General features: G+C 56.7%; 5 protein-coding genes across 5 annotated transcripts; 4 read left to right on the plus strand and 1 right to left on the minus strand.

The window, feature by feature from the left end:
* Positions 1 to 44: 44 nt before the first annotated feature.
* Positions 45 to 500, plus strand: A1O3_10398 (uncharacterized protein; the record flags this gene model as incomplete). Its single annotated transcript, XM_007740488.1, has 1 exon — positions 45 to 500. The coding sequence occupies one exon, from the start codon at positions 45 to 47 to the stop codon at positions 498 to 500; it is 456 nt and encodes a 151-aa protein (XP_007738678.1).
* A 1,924-nt stretch (positions 501 to 2,424) lies between these two features.
* Positions 2,425 to 5,738, plus strand: A1O3_10399 (uncharacterized protein; the record flags this gene model as incomplete). The annotated part of the gene is made up of 6 exons (XM_007740489.1): positions 2,425 to 2,467; positions 2,557 to 4,683; positions 4,740 to 4,914; positions 4,969 to 5,356; positions 5,427 to 5,503; positions 5,561 to 5,738. 6 exons carry the CDS (start codon positions 2,425 to 2,427, stop codon positions 5,736 to 5,738), a joined length of 2,988 nt encoding a protein of 995 aa, XP_007738679.1.
* A 747-nt stretch (positions 5,739 to 6,485) lies between these two features.
* Positions 6,486 to 8,158, plus strand: A1O3_10400 (uncharacterized protein; the record flags this gene model as incomplete). The annotated part of the gene is made up of 2 exons (XM_007740490.1): positions 6,486 to 6,575; positions 6,650 to 8,158. The coding sequence occupies 2 exons, from the start codon at positions 6,486 to 6,488 to the stop codon at positions 8,156 to 8,158; spliced, it is 1,599 nt and encodes a 532-aa protein (XP_007738680.1).
* A 362-nt stretch (positions 8,159 to 8,520) lies between these two features.
* A1O3_10401 (uncharacterized protein) lies at positions 8,521 to 10,959 on the minus strand (the record flags this gene model as incomplete). The annotated part of the gene is made up of 1 exon (XM_007740491.1): positions 8,521 to 10,959. One exon carries the CDS (start codon positions 10,957 to 10,959, stop codon positions 8,521 to 8,523), a length of 2,439 nt encoding a protein of 812 aa, XP_007738681.1.
* Positions 10,960 to 14,290: 3,331 nt separating this feature from the next.
* On the plus strand, positions 14,291 to 16,206 carry A1O3_10402 (uncharacterized protein; the record flags this gene model as incomplete). The annotated part of the gene is made up of 2 exons (XM_007740492.1): positions 14,291 to 14,530; positions 14,584 to 16,206. 2 exons carry the CDS (start codon positions 14,291 to 14,293, stop codon positions 16,204 to 16,206), a joined length of 1,863 nt encoding a protein of 620 aa, XP_007738682.1.

Below are 16,206 nucleotides of genomic sequence, written 5' to 3' on the forward strand. Positions count from 1 at the left end.
GTGACCGCCGATCCATTTCGCACCTGCTTGCAGGACCCTTGGCCATGGGGCTCACCAAAGCTTACAACTCGCCAGGCCTGTCCTTCGAGCTTGACACCCCAGCATTGCTGTACTATTCTCCCGGCGACCTGATCAGTGGGCAGGTCGTACTAAACACCACCGATCAGGCTGCCATCGGCAGCGTGACCGTCTCGTTCTGGGGTCGTGCAAAGTCCCACATCATTCAACAATACGGGCAGTCGGGCACCTCGGAGCGCGGCCGGACGCAGTTCTTCCAACAGAACAAGATCCTCTATACTGGCCATTGCACCCACAAACCTAGCTTCCTCAGTTGGCCGTTTGAATTCGTCGTCCCCGACCAAGCCGACCCTGTATGCATCCGCAGTGGTAAAGCATGGAAGATCCAAGAGAATTACACGTCCACGCAAGTTCGAGATCTCGACTTGAATCTCCTACCGTCCATGTTCCAAGGGCTCACAGCACCGCCCCAGCAGCAATAAACATAGGCTCGCTCTATGGTCTGCGGCTGGGCAACGCCGTACTTGGTTTTCAGGGCGAAACACCACTGTGTCCCAGTTTTACCACGTATAACGTATCCCGTTCGTACCAACTCACATGGGAAATAGAGGTCGAGTGTGCCGGGAAGAGACACAAGGTCTGCTCAGGGCGCAACGCGCCAGCTTGTGTGGTCATCTTGCCCGCCCCCAGAATGACTTAGGGCACCCATTTCAACACCCATTTCAGCACCCATTTCAACACCCTCTCAGGGCACCGGAATACTCAGACAAGCCGTATGGCAACCACCCAAGGCCGTCAGCAGCCTCAACGTCAAGTGTCTTCTCAATACCGCCAGAGGCGGAGGCCTTCAGGGTCCTCAGCATGGAAGAGATAAGAGGAACCGAGCCATGTCAGCCCCTCGGAACGCAACGAACCTCGGAACGCAACAAACCCGGAACGCAACAAACCCATATGAATTGGTCAAGATCGCAGTGGCCAACCTCAAAGTGCGGCTAGGCAGATGGCAGGTTGCTCTCTATTCCCTACTCGTACTCGTACCAGGACGAGACTCATCGCCTCACAGAATTGCTGATCGAGTCCCAGAACGAGGCTGCTGCTGCGAGGGAGTGAGCGATGGGGGCCTGGGTTGTCCTTGTTCTCGTCGGCAGTGTGTGGAGGATGGAGGGGGGGAGGAGGAGGAGGAGGAGAGTACTCCGTACTGTACTAGGTGCCGGCGAAGATGAAGCTGGACAGACTCCAGCGGGAGAAGAGAGGGTTAAATACCCTCTCAATCCTCTGCTGTATCCTCTCGACAGACGCGTTCCGACACGGCTTGTGCAAGTACCAGACTCTCCTAGACAATAGGGCAAACTGCCCCTCTCAATATAGACTCAACACAGCAAAAGATGCCTTGGAGGACTCTAGTTTTAGGTTTGGTGTTGGCGCCCAAGAGGATATAGGTAGCTGGAGCAGTCCTAGACTGCCCACATAGCGTGAAGCCCACCAGATGTCTTTCGTCCCTTTCTGCGAGTGTAAGCAGCGGGTCTGATACTGGAGGATCTTGGTTCGCGTCTTTGACGCCAGAGAGTTCACTGGATGGCCCTCCTACCTTTTCTGCTTTCCTACCTTTCTTGTAAGCGTAAGTACTAAGTCCGACACGGTAGGATCTGGGGTCGCGCCATTGACATTAGAAATCTCAACCAGACTCCAGCAGTCGCCGCGCATCTTGCTTTTTCTCAACCTTCAGCGGAGGACTACAGGGCGCAGTGTCCGGTGCGGCAACCCAAGCCCCGTTCGCTCTATCGCTGCGCCTGCGAGGACATCCGGTCGGTATACAACGTAGATACCAAAGAGCGAGTACGAGATGCTAGGAGGAGTGGTCGGATGGATGTTGTTTGCAAGGGTGTGTTGGGCGTCATCCCACATCCCACATCCCACCAGGACTCCTCGGGCTCACATTTCAGATGTCAGGAGCAACGGAGTGCCGGAGATGCTGAAGGAAAGGAAGATCCGTGTTCATCACCAGGGTCACCAGGGCCCCTTGATTGTGGGCCGAACATCCATTGTCGAAAGTTCTGCGAGAATCAGACAGAGTGGTACTGGTGGTACTGGCGGTACTGTCAATATAATAATAGCCCTAAATAGTCCCGCCCCCCGATCTCGGCCAGGGTCTGAAACCTTGGCTAAGGCTCAATCCTCGTAACCTCGTTGACCGCGTCTGTTTCACCGGGGACAGGGAAAGATGACGCTTCGAGCAGTGCGGCAATTTTTCGTTTCCCAGACGTATCTCAGCGATACTGGTTAACCCACCGCCGCAATCGCACTGAGCTCTTCCTGGACACTCGACGCTCGACGCTCGGTGCGGCGAGTCGGTCCGGTCCCCGCGGCCCCAGGGGCTTGGGCTTGGGCTCTAGCTCTAGCTCTAGAATGTCCGACAAAGGGTCTTATGTGGTCGGGGTGGACGTTGGAGGTAGGAAAGCAGAGTCGCAGTCGCAGTCGCGGTCGTGTGGCTTCCGCTGGCCCTGGATGGCTGGATGGCGGGTTGACAGGTCTGAATAGGTACCAACACCGACTCGGTTCTCCTGGACGTCTCCAAGACGGGTGCCGCGGCCGTCATCTCGTCTCACAAGGCTGCCACGACGTCCAACGTCACGCTGAGCGTGCGCGAGACCCTCAAGGTCTTGCTGGCCCAGTCGCCGGTCGACCGAAAACAGGTCTCGGCCCTCGCGATCGGAACCACCCACTTCATCAACGCTCTCATCGAACGCGACTCGTCTCGCGTGGAGAAAGTGGCCGTGTTGCGACTGGCGTCCTACAATTTCTCCGCCGGCACCCCGCCGTTTGTAGACTGGCCTCCCGCCTTGGAGGCCATCATCCATGGCTATTCCGCCATCATTCCCGGCGGATGCAACATCGACGGAAAGCTGATTGCCGACATCGATGCTGCCGCCGTCCGAGCGCAGGCCAAGATCATCAAGGCCCGAGGGCTCAAGACCGTCGTGATCGTCGGCATCGGCGCGCCCACTGACCATCACTACCACCAGGAACAAAGGGTTCGCGACATCCTCGGCGGGGTTTTCAGAAACGACGACGTGAACATCATATGTTCGCGAGATGTGGCGGGCAATGGCTTGCTCGCACGAGAGAACGCGTCCATCCTCAACGCCTCGATTCTGAACTTTGCCCGCCGCGCAGTCCGCTCCTTCATGGCCGCCATGAGCCAGGTCGGCCTGCAGTGTCCCCTCTACCTGACCTCCAATACAGGCCACCTCTTGACCTTTTCCGAGGCCATGCAGTTCCCCATCCGAATCTTCTCTTCCGGCGCCACCAACTCCATCCGTGGTGCCGCCTTCCTACTCGGCTCGGAGATTGGCCAGTCGGGCTGTGTGGTCGTGGACATCGGAGGGACAACCACTGATGTCGGCTATCTGCTCCAGAACGGGTATCCTCGTCTTGCGAAAAGCTACACAGATCTGGCCGGAGTCAAGGTCAATCTGGAAATGCCGTCGGTCGAAAGTGTCGGGCTCGGCGGCGGCTCGATTGTGCGGATTGTGCATGTGAACTCACCTGGAGAACAAGAACAGTTGCGCATCGGTCCAGCCAGTGTCGGGCATGATCTCCAGACAAAGGCCCTCTGTTTTGGTGGGGACGAGCTGACCACGACTGATATCGTCGTTGCCGCTGGAGACGTATCTTTAGGGACGCAGCCGGTCGAGCTGTCCCAGACGACCATCTCGTCGGCCAAGGCCAAAATGAAGCAGACGCTGGAGGCATACATTGATCGCTCGAAATCATCTCCCGATCCCTGTACCGTCATTCTCGTTGGAGGCGGCTCAATTCTGTGCCCGAGGGAACTCAACGGGGTTGAGAAGATTGTCCTACCCGAGCATGCTGGGGTGGCCAACGCGATCGGAGCAGCAATGGCAAAGATCTCGGGGTCTGCAGAACTGATTATCCAGGGCTCTGATATCCCAGCAGGCATCGCCAAAGTCAAGTCACAGGCCATCCAAAATGCCGTGCGGAAAGGGGGAGACCCAAGCGCAGTCACTATTTTGAACGAGGAGGTTGTCGGAGTGCCTTACGCACCGAACCAGACGCAGATCAAGGTCGAAGTGGCCATGGCAGCGAACCACGACAAGGTCCGCGACGACATGTCCCGGATCGCCTACATGGATCTCAGTGAGGGGGATAATGAGCTGTTCGAGGAGACAAAGACACATACCGCGCCGAACGGTGAGCTGTCGACAGCCGAACACATTGATATCAGGACCTACCGTCCACAGGTAACGGAAAACGGTCTCTGGATCCTGTCTGAGCTCGACCTCCGATTCTTGTCCATCGGGTGCTATATCCTGGGGGTCGGTGGAGGAGGATCCCCCTACGCCGTCTACTTGCAGCTGAAACAACTCTTGTCCGAAGGGGAAACCATCACCATCATGAGCTGCGACGACTTGAAGGACGACGACCACATTCCAACCATTGCTGGAGTCGGAAGTCCAGCGGTTAGTATCGAAAGACCAGGCGGCAACGGCATCATACATGCGGTGAAAATGCTGTCCAAAGAGCTGAACATCGAGTTCACTCAGCTCATGACGGCCGAGATTGGCGGCGGCAACGGCCTGCAGCCACTGATTTGTGGCTCCTCCAAGTACTACAATCTTCCTACCGTCGATGGGGACCTGATGGGTACGTTGGAAGAATGATGGCGGTGGCGCAGAGCAGTGACTGATCTTCCCACGCAGGTCGGGCATACCCAGCTTTTGAGAATGTCTCAACATACGTTCTGTCGAACTCGATCAACGCTCTCCTTCCAGTCACTCTTTGCAGTGGCACCGGCCAAAAGGTTCTCGTCCCAGCCAACCAGACGGATGAGAAGGCGCCGGGTATTATGATCCGAGATGCATGCGTTGGCATGGGGTAAGTCCCCCGAACTTGCGGGCTAGAGAGTCTATTATTTCTAACACGATACAGGTCCGCTTGTGGAGCGGCCGGTGTTCCTTTGACAGGCAAGCAAATGCGGACCATGGGCATTCCCAACACCCACTCTCTGGCGTGGCGGCTGGGTAGGGTCGTGTGCCTTGCGCAACAATTAGCGTCGTTGTCCACTCTTCCAGAAGCCCTGATCGAAGAGTGTGGCGGAGATCGAACGGCCCGACGGCTGTTTCAGGGTAAAATCCGTCATGTTGAAAGCGCACTTACCACGACAGCTCACAGCCTTGGGAAGGTGACCATCGAGTCCCTGAGTGAAGGCGAGATGGAAAGTGGTGTAGACAAAGCCGGAGACTGGACAGAGATTGTGATTCCATTTATGAACGAAAACCTGGCCGTGATCGGCAAGAATGACCAAGGTAAAGAGATGGTAAGTATTCATGCCCGCCTTGTCCTTGCCGATGAGGGCACGGATCTGGATCTGCAGCTGACTATCCCAGGTGCTTGCGACAGTTCCTGACTTGATCTTTCTACTGGATGTCTCCACGGGGGAGAATATTGGCGTCCAGGAGTATCGGTGAGCCGCTTCCGAACGGGCAAAGGAAATCCACGAGAAGCTGACAGACCATATAAGATATGGGTTGAAAGTGACGGTCATGATTATGGCTCCTCATCCAGTCTGGACCACAAAACGAGGGTTGGAGGTTGGTGGTCCAAGTGCCTTCAACCTGCCCTACGAATATGAATCAACCCTCGAGTACACCAAGCCCAGAAGTGTGATCGAGGAGTTCCGGCCCGGGGGCCACGGTTAGAGCCCTGCTTGGGCTCTATTGAACACGCCGATCCCACCAGAGAGAGAGAGGATCTTCTGAGCCTGTGCATTGGGGAGGATTGTCCCAACTCTTGCCAGTCCAATCAATACATGCCAGGGTACGTTATAGCGAAGCTGCTTACAACGCGGGTCCCGAGGACTATGGTCCGAGGCTGGACGCCGATAGAAGGTCTCGCCGAAAAGAACTCGTCGATGCTTTGTGGTTTGACTCCCGAGTCACGGCTGTGGACTCCACGTTAGTAGTGAGACCGAGACAACTCTAGCCATCAGATGCCACCCCTGTGCGGTATGAGGTGTAGGGACCCGTCTGAGGGCCCCTGGCTTGCCAACTGCTTCTGAACCTCTGGAGCGCTTCCAACTTCCAACTGGAGTAGGCGGACAGCAGGCGGCGTCAGGGTCGGTAGACTTAGTAAGCCTGTCGAATAGTGAATCAAATGCCTGTGCAAGATGACCATCAACATGGTATGTGATTCTTCAAGGAGACGAGAACGCTAAACGGAGAGCAACGCACTTTGATGCCCCAGTCCCTGCTGCTGCTGCTGCTGCTGTTCCTCGCGAGGTTGATATTGCCATTCGCAGTGATATGCTCCGCCGTCTATCAAAGCTTGGCTGCGGACTTTTTGAGCCTCCCAGTAAAGTTGAAGATCTTCAACTTGTACAAACACACCTTTTCTGCGCCGCTCCTCCCCAGTTGCAGAGAAGAGGCATCTCAGAGCCCAAGATCAAGATGATTTTGGAAGAGCAAAGATTTCTCCACGAGGACCTGGAGCGGCTGGAGCAGGCCATCACCGAGCGTGTCGCGGACGACCCCAGAAATGTCAGTCGCTTGTCCTTGTCCTTGTCCGTGAAACACCTCTCACGTAATGTGGCTAATCAACCTTTGCACAATAGATCAAAGAAAGATTAATCCGTGATCACCAGATAAGTGGGTTCCTGGCACGCATACAAGAGCAGTCGAGGCGGTTGTTGGACATCTACAAAGACACCGAAGGCTTGCGCGCGAAAGAGCTCCAGAGTCTTTCGACTGGTGACCCGTTCGAAGAATTTTACAAACAACTAGACGATGTCAGGGATTTCCACCGTCGCTATCCCAACGAACCGGTCGAGAACCTTGACCGCGCATACAAGCGCCGGCGGCCCGAAGAAGGCGAAACTCTCACCACCGAAGTCGACAACATGTTCACCGGCGAAGAGTCCAACGGGCGGTTCCTGGACCTGACAACCTTGCATGAAGATTACCTGAACCTGCCGGGCGTCAAGCGCCTCACGTATCTGCAGTACCTCGACAGCTTCGATGCTTTTGAGCCACCGCGCATGCCGCTCAAACGCCAGAACAAACTCACAGACACATATCTTAAATACGTTGCGGATCTCGATGGGTACCTGGAGAGCTTTGTGCGGAGGACCAGACCACTAGACGACCTGTCCAAGCTGTTCTTGCAACTTGACCGAGACTTCGAGACGGCGTGGGAAGCGGGGACTGTACCGGGATGGACGAAGGACAAAGAGGCAACAGACAGCAGCACGACGACGACAGCAGGATCAGGTCCGGCAACCGAAGGAACCGGTTCCGGGATATGGTGTCGCGAATGCGAAAAAGAATTCAGCAACCAGAACGTATACAAAGCCCATCTCACAGGCAAGAAACACGTGCGCAACGCGGAAGCCAAAAAGGCGGTCGCGGGCGGATCCACGGCCACGGACGGCTCGACATCGGCCTCGGCGCCACTGACAGCGCTGGCCAGCGCACGCCTACGGGAACGCGTGATCGCGGCGCACGAGAGCCGCATCCGCGCACTGGCAGACCTCTTGTCCAACGAGCGCAGCAACACGCGGGTCAACGTGGAACGCAAACAGGGCATGACGGAGCGAGAACGGCAGGCGGAACTGGACGCGCTGTTCGCCGAAGACAACGCAGCGGTGGCGGCGGCGGAGCGTCGCGCCGCCGGCGAGCACGGGCACGGGTACGGCGAGGATTCGGGCTCGGAGTCGGACGGCGACGAGAAGATCTACAACCCGCTGAAGCTGCCGCTGGCGTGGGATGGCAAGCCTATCCCATACTGGCTGTACAAGCTGCACGGACTGGGCGTCGAGTTCCCCTGCGAGATCTGCGGCAACTTCGTCTACATGGGCCGCCGCGCCTTCGACAAGCACTTCAGCGAGGCCCGCCACATCTACGGCCTCAAGTGCCTGGGCATCACCGCCTCCGCCGCCGGCGGCCTGAGCCTGTTCCGCGAGATCACCGGCATCCAAGACGCCCTGACCCTGTGGGACAAGATCAAGCGCGAGAAACGCCAGAGGGAGAACCAGGACGACGGCGTCGTCCAGATGGAGGACGGAGAGGGCAACGTCATGCCCGAGAGGATCTATCTCGACTTGCAGAAGCAGGGCATCCTGTAGGAGAAGGAGAGGTTGGGAATTGGATTGCGAATGCGAATGCGAATGCGAGGGTTAACAACCTCATTCTTGACGGGAATCGAGGAAGGGCGGTCCCGGACGGCCATGAACAGCCGGGGCGCCCATCTCAACCTGCCCGCGTGCATGGAGACTGTAACTACTACTACTATACTACTACGAAATGGCCGGACAGTGCACCCTCGTGGTTTCTGTGGCTTCAAAAGATTGGATTCGGCATCATGATACCCTTTGAGATGAACATGCATACAGCGTGACAGGACCCATCCAAACAAGTCAAGAAGACTGAAATCAGAATCAGAATCAGAATCAGAATCAGAATTGCATCCAGAACAGAATCGCGTGTCTCAAGCATCAACGCCCTCACCACTGACCCTCCCCTCTCCGGCGCTCCCCGTACTGATTCTCATGGTGGACGTGGTGGTGGTCACAGGTATTGCTCCGCCATCCCTCTCCTTTTCTCTCTCACCCAATTTGTCTTTCGGTCGATCGACCATGACCGCGTTCTTGACCTTCTCCAACAGCTCCCACCCTTTCGCCGCGACCTGGATGGCCCGTTCGACAATTTGATCAAACAGCTCCTCGTTGTCCTTGTAGAAGCCACAGAGCATGAGTTTGCACAGACTGGTGGTCGCCGTGGCGCGCACTTCGTCAGGAAAGCTGTGTGCCAGGGCCTTGATGAACGGCGACAGGAGAGATGTCATATTGCTGCCGTTGTTGCCAGTCGTGGCCGTGGTGGCATTGTTCGTGTCAGTTTCCGCACCGGCGCCGGAGGAAGCAGACTCGCCCGGTGCCGGTTGGGGTTGACTCGAAGGACTCGAACCTGACGGGCCTCGTGCAAGCAAGATGTCACACAGGATCTGCAGCGCCACGACTTGCAGCGTCTCATGGCCCTTCTTGAGCAAGAGCGTGAAGAGCCGCATGTTTTCGTCCGCGAGCTTAGGCTCGAGAAGACAGCAGAGTCCGAGACACTGCACGCCGCGTTCACGGATCAAGACCTCGTGCGAGCGCACCGCGGGAATGACCAGGTTGTCGAACATGCTGCGTAGGTGGACGTTGGATTGTAGATTCCCCGTCACGTTCTGCAGCATGCACTGAGCGATGTGCAGGCATTTCATGTTGATGACAATCTCCTTGATCGCCTGAGCTTCCTGCTCTTCTTCGGACAGCTGCTTGTTCCGCCTGCTTTGGCCGCCACCTGCAGCGTGTTTCGGTGTCGAGTCAGACGAATGGTCGCTGACCTCGCTGCGTGCTGACACAAAACTGTCCTCCTCATGATCCTCGGCGTCCTCCTCCATGTCGGAAGCCGCGATGTTATCGTGCACTTCCGCAATGGCTTCGAGCACGACCGAGGCAAATTCCCTCTCGCCGGCCGCATCAGGATTGCAGACCAGCCGCAAGGCTTCCACCGCAAGCCGGGTGCATTCTTCCGGCAGATCGGCCATGGACAGCGCGTGGCGGAGAAGAGAGAACATTTTCCTGCGCCCGACTTCGTCAGTGTAGTCCAGAGTCTGGGCAATGTAGAGGAGTTGTTCGACGATGAATTCTTGCTCCGCCTGCTCGGCGACTCGGTCGTCCGTGTCGGATTCGTTGGCGCTTTGGACCTTGACCAGGAGCTCGTTGATGTGTCTTTGCAGGTGAAACCCCAGCCGGGTCACTTCGGGCATCTTGTCCTCAAGCATGGACGAACATTCGGGATCTTGCAGACAATAGTCGTTGAAGGTGCGGGCCATGAAGGCGGACTCGGGGGTCAGCGTGTCCCAAAACTCGTCGTCGAAGGTGACGGCTCCGCGATAGTCACGTCGCCCGGCCCAGAACTCCTTCATCGCCTCGCGGGCAATGCCAGTCTCATGGCCAGTGTTCAGGGTGTCGATACGTTCTAGCAGCTCCACCAGGGCGGGAATGCTGGGTTTGTAGAAGCCATTCTTCTCGCCTTTGGATGAACTGTCGGCCTCGTCCTCATCGACCATGGCTTCGACTCTCGATCCCGCACAGTCCTCAATCCAGTGCTCTCTGAACAGCTTCGCCGCCGCCCTGCGGACCTTCTCGTCACGATCTCTCAGACCCCACCTCAACAGCTTTTCTCGCATGGACAATGATAGATGGCGAAAGTCACCCAGCGACGTCAGCACATGGGAATACAGTGTCCTCCGAGTAGGTCCGTCTCGGTCTCTGGCACGCTCCAGGAGATAGGGCAAGGTCTTCGCGGTGACGGGCAGTTTCAGAAGCGCCCTTCGCACGTCCGCGTTGGTGTCGTTTTGCAGCACGTCCAGGAGCTTGTCCAGCAAGCCGGGAGCGAAGTCTTCGTCCGAGCCCTGCTCCTCCTCTTCGTTGTCCATCTCGTTTTCCACCAGCCGCCCGAGCGCCATGACGGCCTCCAACCGGATCGCAGGGACTTTATCTCGCAGTCGCTTGATCAACTCGTGCCTGATGACTTTGTACAAATCGTCGTCAATTGTGCCCAACACTCCGAGGATCTGGGAGATGATTTGCGTCGCTCTATACCGCACCGTCTTGTCTTTGGCGCAGAGGTAGGGAAGGAGGGCCAACATGATAGAGGACGTGGTGCGATCCGACCCGTCGGCAGACTCGAAATAAACGGTGAGGAACTTGATGACTCGATTGCCGGCAATTTCGGACTTGCTGACGTCCAACAGACGGAAGATGCATTGCTTGATGTGCGCTTCAAAGTTGGGCGTGTTTTCGAGCCGACGCAGACGCTTTGCCAGTGTTTTGTGGCCGACCAGGGATCGCTGCACGTCCGCAAAGACGTCTGCTACGGACATTGTGAGTGGGATCGGAACAGCAACAGCAGTCTTAGCTGACTGGCAGTGGGGAAGGGGGAAGGGGAGGGTTGTCGCCGTAAAGAGCTTGTTGTAGAACTTAACTGCCAGTGTCTGTATGCTGGTCGCCGTGTTTACTTGGGATGCAAGTGGATTGGCGTACGAGATAAACAAAGCTAGTCCCGAAGAGGCATTATCTGGATTATCGTTTTCCCGTTCCGGCGCCCCCCAACTCACATTAATTGGAGACTTGCAAAGTATGTGTATTAGTTGCTCGACTCCCCTAGTCCCAACATATGTCATATGCAGTACCTGGTACCTACGTCCCTCCATTAAATCCCTCGTGGCCGTTGATCTACAGGCCACCCACGACAACAGGGCCCAGGCACTCACGATCATCAGTCGATCGCCCGCACCAGGCACCAGGTAAGTGTCCTGACTCCTGATCAACGTCGCGGATACCGGATGGCGGATGACGGAGGGCGGAAGAGTCTCTCCGATCCCTACCAGTATCCTCAAGGCTGAATCAATTGACTAGGTGCCCGGGTTTAGGAGGCTACGAGGTCCAGAACGGCGGGATGTGGCAGGCTAGGTCCTAGGTACGAGTACTCGCGATGATCGTTCCCTCCCGCCACCCCGGATTAATGCCATGATCAACAAGGGTGGATATTCCATTAATTGAGAAGGCTGCCGCGTGCAGGATCTTCCTTCCTCAACATTTCAACCGCAGGTCTCGTTCGTGGAAGACCAGACCGGTGGGATCCTTGCAGGCTGACAGTGCAGCGAGAGACAGTGAAGCTGCCTCATGGAGCACTCCATCGTCGTCCGTGACGCATCCGCCGTCCTTCCGTCATCCGTTGGGCAGTGACAGATAAGCACTGGTGGCACATTGGAACCCTGATGCTTCGACATCGACGCTGTCGCACATGGATTGAGTAGTGCGGACCCATTGGGACTCACTCTTGCTCGAGGCACGACGCATCCACCACGAGTGCTTCATCATCAGAGACAATCGATTGTCTCTCATCCTCCACCACCGGCAGCACGGTATCTTCATCAAGGAAGCAACAGACCACACAGGACGGCTGGTGAACAGACGCTGTTGCTGTTGACTTCTCCATTTCCCGCCACGACCAACCGCTCATGTGTGAAATGATCCCATGTTATTCATGTTGGCTCGCCTTGGGCAGACACACCCTCATGCCACAGTGTTTATGGCCTAGGAACGGGGACGGCCAGGATGGCAGTTCACACCGCTGCCCACTGGCTGCAGTATCTGCCGTGGTCCTGGTCCTGGTCCTGGTCCTGGTCCCGGTTCCGGGTCTTCACATCTCATCTTCTCTCCCGCACAAGAAGGATAGCAATACGTAGTTGGGCATAAACGACATGAGAACCTGCAAGTTTGACAACTGTCCGGAAAACTCAGAATGCCCCTAAATACCCGGGTTCCTTGGGCGGCATCCAGCTATGAAAAGAGCATGCCATGGGACGGTTCCGGTCAGGGTTTCCAACCTCGGAGAATTAATTGACTTCCATCTCGTCTTCCGCCTTATTGCCCTATGTCGCTTAGCAGCTTGCTCGCCTACCTGCCTACCTGCCTACCTTCGTACCTGCCAACTGCTCCTCTTGCCACGGTGATGTGATACGAATGGGAAAGTGTATATCAATATGATGAGAATGAGCACGAGTATGAGCATGAGCATGATGCCACCATTGGTCCCGGTCTTTGCAGTTCCCCGTCTCATCATCGACGCAGTGGCCTTTCTTCTCCCACTATATATGGCGCGTTATTTGAGTCGAGGCCCTTGACACCATAATGCAAGTCATCGAGTCAAGTGGAGGCTTGTACCACCATGCAATCGCATGTTCATGGCCTCGCAGGGCCAAATGCAGGTCTACAACCCCGTCAGAGCACGTCGGCCCAAACACTGTGTTACCGCATGATTCCAGAGACTCCTTCAACGGCGTGAGGTGGACAGGTGGACGGGTGGACCTTGGACCAACCCAACCCTCGCCAAACAGCGCCGCCATGCCCATGTGCTTCGTGTGATTGAAGGGCCTCCGGCGTCCGGACACTTTGTCACAAGTGACAAAGACGCCAGCTTGGGGTCGCGCAGACCGGGGCACCGGCTTGGGCAGCAACCGAGGTGAGACGAAGACGCTGAGTCGCCAGCCAAAATGCACGCAGACGTGCGCCCGGCCCCAAAGTGAGGCGGCCAGCAAACATGGCTGCTTGGGGGGTCGACACCAATCAGGGCCCAGACCACGCTGGCAACCGACATGGAAAACGCAACCTCCAGCCCGGTCGTCTCGTCTCCTCTTCGCTTAAAGCGTTTGCTGAACAGCTCCTCGAGTCTTCGGAGGCGGCCAATCGAGATCGACAGGCCTAACGTGAGACCGGCGGGTCCATTGGTCAACAGGCTGACAGGCTAAGGGGCTCCATGTCTGGCACCCCGGCGGCGGTGCCATGGCCGCAGGGGGTCGAGCCGCGCCAGCTGACACCCGGGCATGCCGCCGTTCTTGTCCGTCCATCGTCCTAAGAGGCGTTGCCTCAGGCCTGGGCGACGCTCTTGACTCCCAGAGTCCTGAGTATGCGTACTGCCTGGTGCTGCCTGGTAAGCATCCTTGGTCCCCCCCCGGCTCCCAAGCCGCCAGGCCGCCAGGCCGTCAGACCCTTGCGAATTAGTACTGCAACTCCCTCCCAGGCCAACGCCATGACGGGACTTTCTGCAGCCCATGAGCATGGAGCATGGAGCATGCGGCAGAACATGTCACAAGCTCCACGATCCGCAAAGCCTCCGACGTTGGCGTGCTCCTCCTTCTGCTGCTCTCTCTGCCCAGTTCAACGGCTGGTTTGCCCATCCCTTGTCCCCCGTCCCCTCGGGATCTCTGATCTGACTTTGGGCAAAAGACGTTATCCTGGCTCCCCACGCCTCTTCCAAAAGCACAAGCATCCCGACATCTGATCGCCTTGTTCGAGGATACGGGCAGACAGCAAAGTCCCGGTCTCTACGGAGTATATCACCCTCCCCATCCCACCCGTATTCTCTCCTGACAGCCTTTCCCACCACATTTCCCCGATTGCTGCTTCACTTGATTCCCACACGGTCCCTGCTCTTGAATTTGCAGGCTTTTTGTTGCACTCTTCCCGCCCGATTCTGATCGTCTCCAGAGTAAAATGTGAGCATTGGGTTTGACGGGGAACATTGACTGACGTCCCGGGTCTCAGCTGCTGACTGCACGTCTAGATTGGTCATACCACCCCTCGACCTCGTCTTCGTCCACCACACACATCCATTGGTCTTCTTGCCCTGTCTGCTGGACAGCCAACAACATGGATTCTGGTGCTCTCCTCGAAGTCCTCCGTTCGTGTCGAGCAGTCTACCACCAGGACCATCAACATCTGTCCGCCGCCGAGCGTGAAAAGGGTTGGTGCCAATACTGGGATTCCATCAGTAACGCACTCAAGTATCCGCCCTCGACTCATGATTTCGGGATCTCCATTCCGCAGAAGCGAACCGCATCGAGAGCGATGGTCGTTGGTATGGAACCTGCATCCAAACGGACTGACCCTGTATGTCCTCCCGCTGTCCCTGCTGCTTTCTTGTTTGACGGGTGACGCAAAAGGCATCCCTGGCGTCCTCGGCCCCTTCGGCGCCCATTCTGGAGCGCCACATCTCAGCGCCTGTCGGTTCGGCTCCCACAAGACATCAACCAGGCCGGCCGTCGGTGTATTCTTCCGCCTCGGTCCCCACCTCGACAACAATCGGACCCATGCCCATTCCTCGCCGTCAAAATGGACAACGACGAACCTCTGCGGCTGCATCCTACCCTCATCGGTACAACGGACCCAACCTGAACTTCATCCAAGAAGTCCAGGACATGTCCCCTTCCGACTTTCTCGCCCGATCATCGGAGGACTACCACCCCGCCACCGTCATGTCGTTGACGCCGCCCTCAACTCAGGAGCGTGGTGAGTTGCTGACCAGCCACATCGCTCAGCTCATAACACCGTATGCTTCGGCAATAGAATCACCCGGGGCCTATACCCCGATGACTGCCACGAGCGATTCGAGTCTGATGGCTGGATCGACTGTCATGTCGGAGCCGATGACTCGGACCAATACCAATGATGTTCTTTGCGAAGGCTTTGGCATGTTTCGCATGGACTCGGTCTCCATGTCGAAAGTACCCAAAGCCTCTGACATGCTTGCGTCGACCTGCCCTACAGTCCCCGACGTTGATCAAGCGCACTTCTTTTCTTTCTCTTCCGTTGGAACCGACTCCGGTTACAACAATGTTTCTCATTTGTCTTTCCATGATGATGATCTTCAGTCATCGTCTCCTTCTAGTTCTGAGATGAAGAATTCGCCTTCCGCTGGAAGCAATGCTTCGTCCGTCTCTGTTTCTTCTGCTTCTCATTTACCAACGCGGGGCCTTGCACAACAGGAAGGTCCTCGCACCACTAACAAAGTCTCCCGGCCTCTCGCCCCGAAGATGGAGCGGTCCAGAAACGCTTCATCGTCGGGCCTGGAGCTGCCAGAACCAAAGCTTGTGGCTATTCAAGCCGAAGATGGCACAGTAAAGCACAAAGCCGAAATCACGCGCACCGTCCGCCAACAGCCTCCGCGTAAGACAACCTTTTGTGAGTTCTGCAACGATCAACCTCAGGGCTTTCATGGTGACCACGAACTGCGTCGACATATCGAGCGCCACCACAGTCAAGTTCGGCGAGTCTGGATCTGCAAAGACGTCTCGCCCGATGGCAACTTCTTGTCCAACTGCAAGGCCTGCCGTAACGGCAAGACGTACGGCGCCAACTACAACGCTGCCGCCCACCTGCGTCGCGCCCACTTCAACCCATGCAAAAATCGACGTGGTGGCCGCGGCAAGAAGAGTGAACATCGCGGTGGCATGGGGGGTGGAAATCACCCTTCCATGGAAGTACTCAAGAACTGGATGTACGAAGAGCTGGAACTGAACGTCAATGGCCGGGTCGTCGTGCAGAATCTGCCTACCGAAACGACGACATTCTCGTCCGCGGCGGTGGACGAATTTGCGAACTCGAATCCGGACGACATGGACACTTCCGACTTTGATTTCAATGGCAACATGTCCCAACCGGGCATGTCCATGGCGGGTCTTGCCCCCGACTCACTTTATTTCGCCAACACTGGGATGCGTGCGAACACCTACCTAGGCTCCCCAAGGCCGTTGAATGTTGGCTACGACGCTGCCTTTCCATACTAA

Source organism: Capronia epimyces (genome assembly GCF_000585565.1).
Source record: "Capronia epimyces CBS 606.96 chromosome Unknown aczIQ-supercont1.11, whole genome shotgun sequence".
Classification (NCBI taxonomy): Eukaryota; Fungi; Ascomycota; class Eurotiomycetes; order Chaetothyriales; family Herpotrichiellaceae; genus Capronia; species Capronia epimyces.